At 34.8% G+C, this 17424-nt stretch overlaps 1 protein-coding gene across 10 annotated transcripts in view; it reads right to left on the bottom strand.

The window, feature by feature from the left end:
* The window catches only part of PDE4D (phosphodiesterase 4D), a 1186109-nt gene that overhangs the window by 165455 nt on the left and 1003230 nt on the right, over window positions 1-17424 (bottom strand). For all 10 annotated transcript variants that reach the window (XM_081054416.1, XM_081054412.1, XM_081054418.1 and 7 more), the window contains 3 exons: window positions 13858-13894; window positions 5762-5835; window positions 1466-1515 (listed from right to left, as the gene is read on the bottom strand). In XM_081054416.1, coding sequence (XP_080910542.1) covers window positions 1466-1515; window positions 5762-5835; window positions 13858-13894 — 161 coding nt within the window. The remainder of the gene's footprint in view (window positions 1-1465; window positions 1516-5761; window positions 5836-13857; window positions 13895-17424) is intronic.

Genomic DNA, 17424 nt, shown 5'->3' with positions numbered 1-17424 from the left:
ACAAAGGGGTCCAGTTCTATACCCCCATCTCAGTTTAGGTTGGTTGACATTGAATTTGGGTTTCTGGAAAATAAAGCTGTTATTCAAAGAACTGTATTATACAGTAATTTTAGTTATTGTTCATCTCTTGAACAATGTCAAGCAGAACACTGATGAACCAGACATACACTGTGAAACAACAATTGAAAATCATCACCAATGAAATCTTGAAAAATAAACATGGGAAAGAGAACCAATAATTTAATATTCACTGAAGTACAAGTCCCATTTGAAAAGACATTCAGGAAAAAAACAACAACTTTAACACGTCTTCCAGAATCAACTCTGATGTAGTAATCACTAAGAAGCTGGGTTGAAAAACGCTGACTGGACATGATGAAGTTAACTTTCAAGCAAAGTGTAATCACTATAACTTGATAATGTGCTTCTCAGCATATTATGAGTTGGAGTCCAAGGGAGACACTTGAATTAAATGATATATTGGTCTATTTTAGATAATATGTCCATTTTCTTCTAGCAAGAATTTTAGAAAACATGGGTTTTCTTTTCCAGGCAATTATTTTAATGAATCAGTTGGGGTTTCAAGAAATGATTAAATTAATTCAATTTGTTTTCAGGTTCAGAGAAATCAGATAATTTGTTCTGTATTTGGTGCAGTTCAAGTCATGTCCCATGTTTAAAATGGACTAATAGGATTTGGGATAATTTTATTTTTCTGCTCTGCATTCCTCACCCTTCCCTTCACTTCTCTTCCCCAACATCTAATCTTTTGATCTCATTGAACTTTTCCTCATTGTATAATTATTTCTCCTCTCCCCTCCCAAACTGAATTTATTCCCAACTTTCTGGTTCCAAATCAGGACTACTGGAAGGGTGTTCCTTCCTATACATAACTGGGATAGGGATCAACCAAAAAGGTATCTTTTATTCATGCTTTCACTTTCATTAAACCAAGTTACTGTGTATTTACATTGTACTGATAAAATAAGCCTGGAAACATAGGCAACATTTTTATAGTAATGCTGTCTCTCAAAATACAAATACCCAGCCAGAGCAATGCTAAATTCCATGCAAATACAAATTTAAACTGTTAAAAAAAATGGTGTATTAGTAAAGATTTTCCAAGTAATAGCTTAAATGGACAACTCATGAGATCAATGAGAGAAATGGTAACATAGACAAGAAAGGATTAATTTATTTAAAATTTTACAATTGCAGTATAAAATTGGTTTACTCAAAGAACTGTATCAATCCTAAAGGGAGCACCCAGTGACCCTTTTTAATACTCTTTTATGTCCTTCCCAGGACTACTGCAAAGATATAGCTGGGTTCCAGTAAGAGGGGACAGGAAGTTGGAGGTAGGACCTGAGTACTCAGTAGCTGAAGAAAGGAAGTCTTAATGTTCAATCTTGGAAGATACAATTTCTTTCTAGTCATCAGAAGAATAAACTTAGATCTTTCTTACCTGTTATGGTGGCTTTGTTGATGGACGGTTGGTTGCACATGGGTGATCTTCTGACAAAGAAAGAAAAATACAAAGCAGTCAATATGGAGTGCTTGTTGATTTGAGGACTCTCTGAGTCACTTCAGAAATGCTATATTAATTTAAAAGGTTATTTTTAAGTTAGGAGATACAAATGAAAGGTTTTTGCAGACTAGCCAGTCAAGTTCCAAGGCATCCTTTGTACTAAGTTCAGAACACACATGTAAAGAAAAAGAAGTTAAATCTCATAGTAATAGATTTTGGAGTAAATAAAGCTGATGTAAATGTCACAGGGACATGATAGAAAAGGAAGTTCTTATTGATTGATTATATTCAATTAAGCCAGGGCTTACAGAGTAAACACAATTTGAATTTGAAAACAAAACAAAAAACCAGTCAATCTGGTTTCCCTAATACAGTGTTAAGAACCTTTTACTTTTGGCATAAATTCTCATGATTGACTGCATTATCAGAAGCGAATGACTCCTGATAAACTACATTATAATTGGTGACACTACTTGAACTTTTCCTATTTTCTTACATTGAGCAACATCTCTGGTACATGTGTTAGAGAGGTATATTGATGACCTGTCCGAAGAGATGCTATAGAGACTTTAGGAATACCATAAGCTAAAGGTATATGAATAGATTCTATCTTGTATTGCCTAATTTTTCACATGTTTGCCAAGTTCCACAAGATGATTATAAATTCCTTGAGGTAAAAAAAAAAAAAAATCATGCAATATGATTAACTTGTATTTCCTACAGAGCCCAACACCATGGAGCCAGTATTCAATCAGTGCTTAATAAGTTATTTTGAAAAGAATATCATTTATGGAATGTCCATTACAGTTTTTTGAAATATAACTTTATAAAGCTGTTAACGTATAATTGGAAGCTTTTCAATACAATGATTAAAAAGAAAACTGAAAAATCACATACAATCATGGATGTCTGTAAAAGTTTTGCTTTTAGGTTTGTTTGTTTGTTTTTGTATTTCTATTAGTGGCTAACTCTGAATTAGCACTTACTATCTGTCCGATACTGTGCTAAAAAAGCATATGCATTATGACGCTGTGAGGACAACAAACCTTAAGGCAGGGTGTTCCCATTTTACCAATGAGGAAACAAAGCTTTGGGAAGCTGAACCACTTGTTCAAAGTTAGAAAGTTGAGATCTGAACTGAAGCAGTGATTGTAGGACCTGAGCTCAGCTATGCTGCCTTCCTGTTAGGATGTCTTTGTGGAAGCTGGATGAACAGACACACATCTTTGCAGATGGTAGGCACTTGCAGAGCCTTGTTCAAATCTGCCTTCCTGAGATGACAAATCTCTTAGCAGGGCTGGGACAATCATAGGGAATACAGTCTGGTATTTTTAAAATTGTCACTGCCTTGGGTCCAGACAATGTCTGGCTAGGTTTGTAAGTTTACTGGTGTCAGTTTGGGATTGAAATTTTGTTTTTGATTGAAAATGTACCAAAATTTACTTTGAATTATTTCAGTTTTCATTATAAAATAAAATGAGGGAATTTGAAACTTGATTAATGCTTCATAAAACAGAAAGGTCAATGTTTTAAACTGCTACTCTGAAGTAACGTTGGTCTATATACTGTTATCTTCTTGCTGGAAGTTTATTATTCAAATAATTTATATATTGGTTATACTTTTTTAGTTCTGGCTCTATGAAAATTTAGAGAGCACTTACTTTGTCTGGGAAAGGTATCAAATAAATGTTTTAAAGCTTTTCTATAATTTTGGAAAACCAAGCCGTCGACTTATTACATCAATCCTACACATGGTACTTGATCTTTCAACAAGAGATGACAAGCAGAAAATATTAATTGTTTGATCCATGGTTGCAGTGATAAATCATTTAATGAAAAATGAATGAGAGCTCTCTTCTGGACTGAAAAATCTCAAGGGCAAAAAAGAGGAAGGTGATAAGAAACAGTAATGGGTTAATAAAAGTCAGCAAGGTGCATTTGAGTACACACACTGGGTCGAGCTTCAAATGCATTCTCCCAAGATTCCTTTCTTGCAGCAAATAAAAAGGTGAATTGTACAAGGTAGTGTATGCCTTTCACAAAATCCAAGGGTGAGCTTGGAAGTGTTCCAGTGGCTCTCTGTGTGCCCAGCAGGGTACTTCTGATTCCCTCATGTGATAAGCCAGAGTCATACCTACTTTGAGATCACTGAACAGAAGTTAGCTGTATATAGACTGAATCCTACTTCTGATACCCACAGAGGCTGATTTGGTTTGAATTAGTAAAGGAGGTACAAATCTGCATTGACCAAAAGAGAGAGACTACGGAGGCCTTTACTTAGAGTCTATCAGATAATATCGCTTGGTTAGATGTCACCCTGGGCATTATATTGTAAGTCAAGATCAGACATAAAGTATGATTTTCTATCCTCCTCTAGTTGCTCTTTTCCATTTTCATCTGTTTTATCTCTATGAATCAATTGAAAACTTCTGTCTTGCACAGAATGGGCCTTGGGTCATCTCTTAGAGACAGGTCACTCCACTGCCTTCACACCTGTCTGATCAACTGCTTGCCTGCCACAGGTTTAGATGTGGGTACCCAAGGGACCGTGTCTGAAGGAAGTATAAAAGGAGTTATAAAGTTTCTTGTTCACTATTTAAAGACAATGCTTCAACAACGTGGATCAAATTTAAGAGTAAAATGTTTGAGAGTGATGCCAGTAATTTCATTCCTCCTGCAGGGCTGAGACTTTCCAAATAGGAGGTGACCGTATCTATGAGCAACCAAATGCCCATAACCTCAAGGGGCACTTGAGGGTTGGCGTGATATTGTGTGGCCATGGGGCACAGAAGACATGTGTGGCAATGAACAAATACCTCCAAACACACCCTGGGGTCCCACGTTCTGCATCACCACTTCACTCTCTAGACAACAAGCACATGCAGAGTGAATGCTCTGTGTTGGGTATTAGGCTAGGTACTGGGAATATGAATGTGAATCAGATACAACCCCTGCTCACTGGGGACTGACATTCTGAAGGAACACTCAGTTCAGACCAGCAAATAGGTAACTGAAGCCTAGAGACACATGTGCTAAAAGACGAGTTAGGTACAGGACACAATCAGACAGAGATGGAAAGGGATAATGTCCCAAAAGAAATTGTAATTAAGGTGTGACCTAAAGAATGAATTACAGTTGGCCCAGTAGATGAGGAGGGGGAAGAAGAAGGTGAGAAATGTTCAGGCTTGGGGAACAGGACTACAAATATTCATTAGCTAGAAAACATGACACTCGACTGAAGTTTCTGGGTTCCATGTGATTATTTGGATTGTAGCATTTGAACTGATTTTTTTTTTTTTTTTTTAATTTTCTACCATTGAAGGAGGTACATAATGGCTAGAGCTATTTTTTTCCCCCATGGAAAATGTGGAATGGGGAGGTCAGTTATATTATTATGGAATGCAAAGTTCAGATAGTTAGATATTTTGTATTCTATAAGAAGTAGTAACTACTATTAAATTTTATACACTTAGATAAACTATAATTCCAAATAAATTTTACTCACTAATATTTATTTCAAGAATTTGTTTTCTTTTGGAAAACTCTTTGGAGTTGGTATTTAATGATAATATTTTATTAATAATAATAGAGTATCAAAATAATGAGCAGATGAATAACTAGTTTTCTACTTGATCTTAGAAAATGAATTTTCTCTTTTTAGATATTTCACCTTTATTAGGACCTCCAAATAATCATTTCCTATCTCAGCTTTCCTTCTTTTAAAAGCTTCCTCTGTTATCATATAAATTATAATTTTATTAATTGCTATGATGCTGCTAATCTGAGGCTCGGTAACAACAAAAAAATCAAAGATCTTTGCTGTGATATGGTGCTCCTCCAAGTACTCACTGTCTTAAAATTAAGAGGATGACTTTGGCTTGACATTAAGGCTTGATGAGATTATTTGCCCATGGTTAATTTATGAAGTAAGCCAAAACTATAAAGTTACCCTGACTGTAAATAACTGGGCAGAGAGCTGATAATGCCAGGTGATGTTTGACAGATGGAATCACCATATTTATTTGTCATAGTGCTTCATTTCTGATATTAGAACCATCACTACAAAGTATTTATAGAAACTTAACAGGGCATCATATGACTTAGTGTAAATGGTTAGGTAACAAGGCAAAGACTCAGAGAAAACTAATATATTGCCTTGAGTTCAGACAAAATTATAAAAAAACTACGTAAAAGTTCAGCAAGAAGAAAGGGGAATAAAAAAGGATAACTTACTTGTTTGGTGCTCGATCTTGCAAATTAGTTAATGCAGCAAAGTTGTTTCGTACAGTTCGCAGGCTAGCCAAGACCTGTGACAAAAAAGGATTCTTAAACCTTATTGAAGTACGGCTATCTTTAATGCAATTTAAAATGGTTTGGTGATTTTAAAAAATGGTTTGTTAAGCGAAAACTTGATATTACTTGACTTAGTTTCATGTACCACTAAAGAATCTCCCACTACTTTGCGAAGTTTACACGCAACTGTTTGAAATCCTGAGAGGCCAGACTGCAGATTCTCCAGATATTTCTCATTGTCTGTGAATATAGTGACAGTAGCAGCAGTTTCCACAGTATTGCTGCATTCCTCAGCCACCAAAACAATACCTCAAGCAATATACAGATAGCCTTGTTGCATTTTACGCAAATTTGAAATAGTGTAATATAAAATATTACTAAAGTCTCACTTTAGACATCAAATTTAAAACAAATTACCCCAAAATTCTCTTTAAAGAATTCACCAAGAATGTTATAATTTCAAAATTAGCAAACTAAGTGAATTTTAAATTGTTTTTTTCACCCCTGCTACATGGCTATACTAGCTAGTAAACAGAAATTCTTTTCTTTGTTAAGGTTATCTGAATCATGAATTATAGGTTCTCAGGCATGCATTCCTCACATAAAATGGGACCACCCTGTAAGTGCAGAGTGCTTGGCCTATAGAAGATACTCAATAAAAAATTGTTGATTGAATGACACAACATATCCACAAACATAAGGCAGGACCAACAGCCCCACCAACTCGATAGTCCTTCCTTTTCCTAATTCTAGTGAAAGTAGAAAGTGGCAAAATAATTGGAAGTTAAGATTAAGAGAGAAACATTACAAGAGGTTTACCTCTCTTCATTTTCTCCTACAACAGGCAAGTTTTCCCCACTGTGCAGCCTATATTAGGTGAGATGATAGGTAACCTAGGTGACAACCAGAATATTAAATTTATCTAAAACACCTATTTCAGATGTCCTATTAGGTACTACTTAACAATCAAGACTGCCTGGCTGTGTTTCGTCATGGTGTAAATTTAGACAAGCTACTCAATTTCTGTATACCTCAGTTTGCTCATCTGTAAACCGGGGTAATGAAATCTACCTCAAAGTCTTGTTGTGAAGATGATATGAAATGGCAGGTTAGGTGTCAAGAACAGTGCCTGGCAAATAGAAAGCGCTCAGTGAATATTAGCCCATATGGCAATGACCCATTTGATTAATGATTTGGCATGAGCATAAAACATTTACAAAGGCCTATCACTGGTAACACAAAGGGGGTGGGGCAAATTTATAATGGCTCCAAGGTTTCCAGAACTGTTTTCAGAATTTTTTCATGTGTTACTGACCTGGACAAAAGTCAGTCTGAATATTTTCTAAGAAATTCTGAAAAGAAATTGTCTGAGACATTTTTGAAATTGGCATTCATTCTTGTAAGTCATCGGGGTGCTGTTTATGCACTGGGATGGTGACCTATAGCATTGTCCCCTGAAGGAGTTAATGGTGCTTCCTAAGGTGCCAGCCATGATTAATTCAGTCACTGGAAAAACCTGGCTTATTATCACATATAAACAACCCACAGCGCTGAAAGGTCACGCTGCCTATCACGGAGTATTCGACTAGCCAAATGCTGACATCAGATCATGATGTCTTTCATTAGGCATGAAATCTGGAATGATGCAGAAGTAAATTTGATAAATGATCCACTGTCATTAAATCATGTAGACTTAATTTATGCTTTGAGAATCGAATACCAAACACATTAATAAAACTTTTCAATAAGATCACTGTACTCCCTAATTGATTTTTTTTCTAGGCAATATTTTAAACTCAGAATTCTGAGAATTCTATTCTAATAAATCATAGTAAGCACACTGTATTTGACAGCTGGGTAAATAGAAACTGTACTGCAGGTAAGTCATGTTCTATGCTCATTTGAAAGGAAACATGAATTCATAAAAGATATACTATAATTAATTCATAAAAGATATACTATAATTTTCTGTAAAAAATTTTTGACTGTTATATTAAATTAATATAACAAATTTAAATTATTAAATTTGTTTTGGTTTTTAATTTAAATTTAATGTATTTATTTTTGCATAATCTATATCTTTACATTGTGCAGAATTTAAACACAAAAGCGTAGAAGGTAATATATTTCCCCCTTAATAATAAAGACAAAAATCAAATTTATTTTTATTTCTGAGAGGAGGCAGGTAGATGAAATTGGAGAGGGACATTCAGCATTAAAAATATTGGTACAGTCCTATTTCTTAACCTGTTGATTTTATTGTTATTCTTTATATATTAGATAATCATTAGATTGATCCTCTTATATGCACAAAATATTTCAAAATAAAAAGTGAAAAAATAAATTTCCCATTCAGCCCCTCCTCTAGGCATTCAGCTGCCTATGCGTTCTACTATTTGACTTTTAGATTGTCATCTAAATTTTGCTTTTGCAAACCCTGCTGGAGGAATAACTTGTAGATATGTCATTCCCTATGTGTGCAAGTTTTAGATCATTGTTTCTGTAGTAGGACAAATAATATTTTATAAATTTTATATTAAACATTAACTCTTATCTTCTGCAATATGGCACATATGTTATTGGCAGAACTGGAAATAAAAGTTCCAGACAAATATTATAAGGGGGCATTGCCCTAAGACTAGTTGAGTAATCCTAGATGTCCCCAACATGAATGTACTGTGTTAGTCTTTTATGCTCTCACTTGCATTTTTGCAGGACCAAAGAGTGAGGCATCTGCTGATGCAGGCTGTGGGGGAGAAATGCAAACAGTTTTACTCAAGCCCCTAAATTAGGGTTCAGTTATCCTTTGCTTTTGTTCAAGGGCATTTTTCACTTCCCTTGAATTCAGCCCTTTAAAAACTGTTGTCACTTCTGAAATTTTTCTTCACTCCTTAATGCTTTCTAACCAAAAAGGTTCCTGAGGTTTTCTCTCACACAACTTAATGGTTAAAAAATTAAGGGTATTTCTTTCTCTTCTGCCCCTCCAAGCAAAAGTGCAATCAGTCAAGGTCAAAAATGCATTGGGGATGATAAGAAATATATACACTTTAGGAAAGAAATCGTAATAGTGCTATGGAAAACTTTTGCACAGAGCTGGATCATGCACTAGTCCATGGGAATGATTGAATGTTATTTCCCACACTAATCTCAGATTTTCATAGGTACTTCTAAACATATATTAACTAGTAAGATTCACTGAAAATAGCAGGAAAATGTGGGCATCATTAAAAAGTTAAACAACTGAACATACTAGCCTAAAAGAAATATATAGTTGTATGATAATGATTTCTTGAAAATATTTAAAGAGATTTCTTTTAAAAAAAAAAAAGTGTCAGTAAGGTTCTTATTAAAACCCCTACTTTTGAGGATTGGTTTTCATTCCAAATACTCTTTATGCCACTAGATGGCACCAAAACACAGACCATGAGTTGCCACTGGCCTTGGGGGAAATGGGAAGGGAAAGAATTCCTTGCCTAGGTTTTACCTCCAGAATAAAACTGGAGTCAAATTTTGATTATTTACAAGATAGAAAGGTCATTTTGATTGAAAAGAAAACCTCTTTCCAAGTTATGTTTCAGTTAAGCCATATGAAAATGCTTTATTTTTGTATGTCAACAAAGGTTGAATATTGATTTCTAGATTCCAAGAAGATGGTAGTTGTGCTTTTTGTTTCTGTTTTTAATATAAACAACAAAGAAACACAAATAGAAAACAACAAAGAAAAACAAATAGAAGAAACTGAAATGTGATGATTGTCTTCTTCCAAGACAGGCAGGGAGAGCAACTGTGAGGAGGCGGCCACAAAATGGCTGTTGCTAGGTGTAATGAGGAAGGGACACGCAGGGGAATTAAGAAAAATATATATTGGCAATGTTCTGTTACCAATAAAATAGCAATATTCTATAGTGTTAATAATGACACTTTTTATAAAATTAGCTGCTGTATTTTGGTTAAAGGTAAAATGACTCAGTTGTTCCTACCCTGGCTTGGGAACAACTAGTCTGAATGACATGAAGATATATCCAGGGATCCAAGATCATATGTGGGTATTTTCCATCTTTCCATTAAGCAAAGATACCACTTCATTAACATTCCATACTTCCAGATTAGAATTCTAGTTGACTTAGTTTTACAAGGTAGTCATAACAAATAATGGAACTGGTGGGGCCATAGGCAGCTGACTACAAAGCAGGATTGCCTACATTTCATCAGTGTTGTGTCTCCTTGTGTTTTTTGGTTCCCCACAAGAACTCTGGCCAAATTGTTACTGCAGACTTGGGAGAAAAAGCCAGTTGCTGAGTGGCATGATGTGGTGAGGCACTGAGATTCTCTCAACACCTAGCCTTCATGCCTATAGAAATCCCTACACCAAAAGATTTCAGCACAAAAATAGGAGAATATTTCACAATGATAATATATCAAATAACGCTGTCACTTTTTCTGACGAAAAAGAGGATCCTGAACTTATAGTGGAAAACATAAGAAATTGAAAGTGGAAAAGAATTTAGGTTAAAACATCAGCAAGAATTTCTAACTCTAACAGTGCTGTAGACGTGGAAATAGAATATGAAGGGGTAGTGTAGGACCTTTCTGAAGATTACGTCCATCCAAGATGTTTTAGGCTTCAGCCCTGTCCATCAAAGTGGAATATAGCCTTGCATGACTTTTTAAATTCTCTTATAATTTAAGAGTTTATTCTCTTAGCTTCACAGGAAACCACAATTAGGAAAAAGTGGAGAAATCTTTTCACGTTTTGGAGATGGAATCAGGCAAAAAGAAATGAGTTCTCAAGAAGCAGCAGAAGATAAAATAAGCTTGAGAGAAGACCTTTGCCACTTTGGACAGTGGACGGTGAAGGGTGGAGCGCATTTTATGGTAAAGAAAATATGAATAGAAAAATACACCTAATGGGATATAAAGTAAAATGTTAATACTAGTTATTTTGGGGTTTGGAATTATGAGCCGTTTTCTTTTTCTTCCTTTTGCTTGTATTTTTTTTCTAAAGTTTTAAAACAAACATTTTATTTTGAAGCAGTATGGCTTTTTCACCAGAAGAATTTAAGTGTGAAATTCCAAACCTCAAAGGAATGAAATTCCAAACCTCAAATGCTAGGGAAAGGGGAGAATTCTTTGGACTATTTGAACATGTCCCTGAGTGACTTGTCTAAAATCAACTGTCTGCTGTCCATCAGTGAAGCAACTATTGTATATTAAATTGAATAATGTTGATATCACTTCAAGTGACATAAACATCTTATATTTTAGCATTACAATATTTAGCATTAAATAGTGAATATTCTATTCTGTATTAAACATTTGAGGAGTTATTGGTTAGGTAAATGAAATCAGGTCGTTGTGCCCATCAGGGCTTAAGATAAGTCCACAGACCAACTGCTGCTAACTGGGCTTTTTTTCTTATCTGCTTTCCCAAAGATGCTCTATCAGTGGTAAAACTATTAAGAGATTATTATTATTATTATTATTATTATTATTATTATTATTACTTTGAATTCTAGTAGAACTTTCTAGATCAGATACCCTAGTAAAAGACCATTTGTGAAAACTGTGATGAAAACTATATAAAAGAATATGCAGTCTCTGGGGCAATGACCCTCTTCAAGGTGTTATGAGTCATTAAGCTAGTCACAAGCAAACTCTTCTAAATACATTCCAGGATTATTTTCAGGCATCAGATATGCCTACATATTACAAAGAGTGGTTTATATTTAAAGTTCTAATTTCCAAGGGTATTAACCACACTTATTTATCTAAACAGTTTACTAACATATATTAAGCAATATTTTAAATATATATATATATTTCTCAGTGTACTGAAATTCTATTTGTTTTTTTGAGATTATAGGCACACTATAGAAAGTGTCTGATTATATAAAAGATTAGGTTTCTTTAGAATTTAAGAGTGCTGATAGTAGGGACCAAGTCAAATTTATTATCTATTTATTGGAAATTAATAAATCTTATTTGAAGTAAAAAGATAAGGTATCATATACATAATATTGTTTTTTTTTTCAGTTTCTAACTATATTTTTAGAGATATTTTTCTTAGAACAATACCTAAAGACTTTAGTTAGAAGCAAGACTGGGTACCTGAATAAGGTCAAGTCGGAAACATTGTTTCTACATTTGGTGATGGTTATTTATATTATTTTGCCTGATTTGATCTGTTCACCCAGTTCTCAGCTCTTACAAATGAAATTATGGGTTCTCAGTAGTAATCATGCAAAAATCCTTAGCTTTATATGATTTTGCTATCCCAAAATATGATTAAAACATGAGCACAAAACTTTTGAATATAGAAATATAGTTACTGGAAAGAATTTATGATCTCCAGCAAAACCTTAAGCAAACAAAGATTGACTCTCTGAAAGGGATGGTGATTGTATTCTATTTTTAATTGCTTTCACTAACAAAAAAAAAATCACTATTCTACAGTTGTGTTACTTATGGATTCATTGTTTTTTTATCTAAATTATAGCAATTATAAAACTTCAGGAAACTTGAAAAAGTGAAAGAACTGTACATAATTTTACTACCCAAACACTACCATTATGCATTTAAAGAAAAAAAACAAAACCATATTATAACATTTTAGAGATGAATGAGCCCTTACCAATAACAACACTTAAAAAAGCATTAAGTATTTGAGCTCCTATTAGGTTGGTGCAAAAGTAATTGCGGTTTTTGCCATTATTTTTAACTTTTCACACTGCAATTACTTTTGCACCAACCCAATAGAATCTATGCTGAGCATTTTACAGGCTCGGTATTATTTCTATCTCTTAACAACCTTATGAAATGGATACTCTAGGAACTGTCATTTAGCTGAGGAGGAAATCAGGCTGGGAAAAATTCAGTGAGTTGCCCACGACTGTTCACTTACCAAGAGGACAAGATAGGGTTTGAACTGGGGCCTACCTTTATCCAGCACAGCCCCCAATTTTACCAGTTGGAAAAAAGAAATCTTACAGAAGTTAAATGAGCTGTCCAAGGCACTAGAGCTAGTTCTGACACGACTATGATTTTGATAGCCTCTCTAGATCGCTTATATCCTGATATTTAACATTTCTTATTAACAGTCAGTGTTGGCTTTAAGCCTGTTTCATGTCCCATGTTAAATCAGTTTTACCTCATTCTGTCCCAAGTCTGTCTAAACCAGTGGATCTCAACTTTTTCTTGAAAAATACTGAGGCCTTTGAAAATGCATGTGCTTGTATTCAACCCTCAGATTTTTGGATTCGATTGATCAGGGGTGCAGCCTTGGATAAGAGCTTTCTAGGTGATTCTAATGTATAGCTATTGTTGGAAGCACTGGTCTATACAAAGACTATCTGGTAATCAACCATTTTATATATATATATATAAATACTTTATAGATAATATATATGTATATAAAATATTATATATAATATATATGTAATATATATATAATATGTATTAATATATATGTAATATAATATATATTATATATTATATATTATATATATTTCAAAATGCTTTAGATCATTTTATCACCTTCTAATATTTATGTCATGTGGTTAAAATATTTTCATGATTTGTATACCTAAAAGGAATAAATAAACATAAATGTGTCACTCAGTTAAATCTTTGTACAAATGACATGTTAAAAAAAGGAGTAAATAAAGCATCAAGTTGAATTGGAATATTCAGTTTCAAGCACTGAGCATGTACCTAATTATACTAAATGTAATTTAATCCATGATATAGCCTTCTGCTTCCAGTGATATATCAGTTAAAAAATGTGTTCCTATTTAAGTATGTCACTTAGGTAATTTGTAATTTGAAGCAAAGACTCTTTTCAGGTCTATGGGTTTATAGGAAACAGACCAATGTGGTCAAGGTCACACTGTCTAGCATTGCCTTTGAATTACTTGAATGAACCACAGAATTTGTATTTGTACTTGTGTGTGACTTACATGAAATTAAGAACTGGAACTAATGCCCCAAATTAAATTTTCAAATGTGAAAAACCTGTCCAATCACTAAACTATGCTTACCTGAGCAAATGGAGTCACAATCAAGTCATCTCCGTGTCTGAAAAATAAACCAAATCCAGTGTTAGAAGTTACCAACGACTCTATAACCACTTTTGATCAATTTTAAATGGTATGTTCCATTTTCATAAATTCCCATAGAGAATTACAGTAATTCCATCCTTATTCTTCAGCACTTGTTCTTCCCAGTCACTGGGGTGAAAATATGTCTTCTGGGATGTTAACCATTGTCCAGTTTCCTGGGTAAAAAGAGAATCATCAGCCAAGGTCACTGTTGTTCATTACGCACACAGGATATTCAATACTAGAAACGGAGTTCCAGCAGTGGGACCTGAGTTTTACTCCTGTCCTCTTACTGTAGGTATTAGGCAGGGATATGGTGGAAGGAAGGAGCTTGCAACTGCAATGGCTTTGGTGAAAGGTCCCTGGACCATCTAACATTTGAAGGTGATGAGCATCAAATGTTCCGCATCATCGTATGTGAGTCTTGGACAGGCAAGGAACTGTAGATGACACGGACTGCATCAGACACTAATAAAAACCCCGTCAAACTTCTCAACTGACTCACGTCCCAGTCACTGTAATTACGGGGGAATGTTACCCTGTGTGTGCTGTTGCTGCAGCAACCTCCACTACACCGTGCCCAGGGATGCAGGAGCAAGGTGTCAGTGTGACGTATCTCGGAGGGACAGGGAAAGGCTAGGAAAGTTGTGCAACATTCCGCTTGGAGGAAAGTATGAAACCGGGGCTCAGAGTTCCTTCGTGGTATTTCTTAGCATGAATAATTTGTGAGAAGGATTTCCAAAATCTGCATGAAATATTTCTTGATCTAGCTAACCAACCGAATGTCTTTAATCAAAAGTGAATGCAATTATTCTACACAGAAAGCTGGACATGACCCTCACTTAGAACACTGCCACGGAACCATTCATTCACTTATGAACAATTCTGAAAAGGACCTGAGTCTCCTAAAACAACACTCAGGAAATACGCTTCAGCATATGGATGACGTTAGGAAACGGATCATTACCAATAATTAGACCGGTTGTTATGGTTGTCATCAAATTACACAAAGAGCATGAAATTCAAAATGTGGGAAAACAAAAGCAGAAAAAAAAAGGCAGGAACACAATTTAAAGAAAACCTGCATTATTTTGTACCCCCTTAGTTTCAGAATTTATTGAAGGGCACCTGTTCTTTGTAGAGATTATTCACATAGTCAAAATTAAAGTAGTATGAAATCTAGGTATTTTCCCAAGGTACAGTCTTTTCTTCCATTTTATTCTTTACAATTGCTTGACTGCAAAATTTATTTTCATCTTGAGCAAGTCACAACATCAATCTGAAATTAATCCTTGGAAATAAGTCTTCTAATTTTTTACATGATATATTGGATTTGAATAACTCTAGGCAGAAAAGGGTGTGAATGTTTATTAAAATCTTAATTCTTTCTTTGGTTGCATTTCATTCCCAAGCTCTATAGAACATATATTTAGAATATATAATATTTAAGATAATTTATCAGTCTGGCTTCCTTTCCATGTCAAAGCATAAAGAGAGAGTTATAATTTTAGTGATGGAAATATTTCACTCCTTTGAATTGTCCAGAAATTATTTTTGTCAAATACCACAAGACAGTATCATTTGAGTAACAGTAAAATTATTTCTAGTATTTCAGTGGCAAATTATCTCAATAAATGACAGGTCATAAACTATATTCTTTTCTTTTGAAAATTACATAATGCTTAAATTATCTTTGAATACATACCAAATATATAATTTTAAAATCTTTGTATAAGTCCGCACCTCAATATTAAAATGTCTTATCAGACCTAGTCTCACAAGTACAATGGTGCAGATAACACAGACATTATTTTGTGTATGGAACACAATGAATATTACATAAATGTATTTTAATTGTATCCTATAATTTGATTATACACTAATCAAAAATCAGCCTGGTAATTAAGATCCACAGAAGATTATTTTGTTATTATATACAATTTGGCTTAAAGAGAGTGTGAGTTTTAATGAATTGAATAAATGTACACAGCAAAAAAAGACTATGATACAAAATAATTCTGAAATGCTCCACTTGAACAATTTCCCCAACGAGGAACTTTTTAAACAAGGAAACCTAGCTAATTGCAGTGGGATTAGAAGGGATTATAAGCACCACACAGTAAGATTATTGGTTCTTATAGGACAGGGAGAGACAGTTAGGAAAAATTGACAAGAAGCTAGATTCAAATTTGTACAGTGAGCATTGCCCGGAGACTTGAAATTGGACCTCCTGGTAACATGATTTTTTTTTTTTGAGAGAATTATATAATTGTTTTTCATTTAAATGAAAATAAACAAAGATAACAACAAACTTTGCCAACAAGCAATGGCTATGCTTTGAGGACAAAAAAGCTTTTTTTTTTTTTTTGTTAAGGATTACAGTTATTTATGGGGGACAGGCGGGGAGTGCGGGCTAGGGGTCGGCAGTAGGGATAAAAGCTCATTTTTTACATTGCATGTATGCATGTATGTATGTGTGTATATATGTATGTATGTAGGTAAGTATGTTTGTTTTTGGGTAATGAGGAGATGTGTACCCCAGTCCTAGTCACAGCAGAGTCAGTGTCATGCTGGCTTCCAGTCTCATGTTGTGGAAGGAGGTGCTTAGTCACTTGCCCTGGTACCATGGGCCTAACCAGAGTCACCTCCTCCAGCCCTGGGTACAGAGTGGGGCTGCTTTTCCCTCATACCAAAGAGAATAACTCGCCGAGTGAGTGCTGAGCCAGCACCACTGGAGGCAGGGGAATACAAGGCTTAAAGTGTACTATTGAATTTTCTGTTTTTTTCAAAGTGCAATGACATTAGAGTCGGGAATGATCCCTATGCCTTTGGCCATCCTTCCCTTACTTCGGTATCCTTTACTGCCTTATTTTCTCCCCTCATTCTTTCTGTATTAAGACTCCAGAAATGTTGGCTAAACGCTATAGAACAATCCCAAAGCAAACCCTCTTACAGAGACCTCATTGGAAGGAGCAGACCTCATTGGGATCTAGAAATGATTCAAGTACTTAAATGTGGAAAAACGTCTTGTCATCTTATAAAATAAGTTCAACCAACAGCACCTGAGGATATAGTTTTGAAAACTAGTTCAAGACGGTGTTGAAACACGAGGCAGCAACCTTTCTACGCCTTATTATTACCAAACCAGAAGGAAAAGGAGATGCAGTTAATTAGAAGAAAGTTTACACTCTATTGAGCAAAGACTCGCAATCCCAAGATACTAAGAGCATTAGTGGCCATACAGTAGGTGCTGCCTCTAAGTATCGAGCACCGCAAATTTAAGCACAACCAGTGGTTGTGTGAACAAGCGCTCTAAAGAGGAGCCATGGGCTGAGGCTTACTTTCTGAATCTGATCTTGCAAAAACTTTGTGATCTGTGCTTCACTCTCTCGCTATGAAACTAGAATAAAATTCTCCTCTGGAGTTTGTCAATCGGATTAGGGAATTGAGAAACAGAGAAAATTGGTATTTCGGTATTTTGAAATCCTGGTGTCCCATAGTCTCAAA

This window comes from Rhinolophus hipposideros (genome assembly GCF_964194185.1).
Source record: "Rhinolophus hipposideros genome assembly, chromosome: 7".
Lineage (NCBI taxonomy): Eukaryota > Metazoa > Chordata > Mammalia > Chiroptera > Rhinolophidae > Rhinolophus > Rhinolophus hipposideros.
The sequence above is the reverse complement of the archived record's forward strand: the minus strand, read 5'-3'. Positions and strand labels throughout refer to the sequence as shown.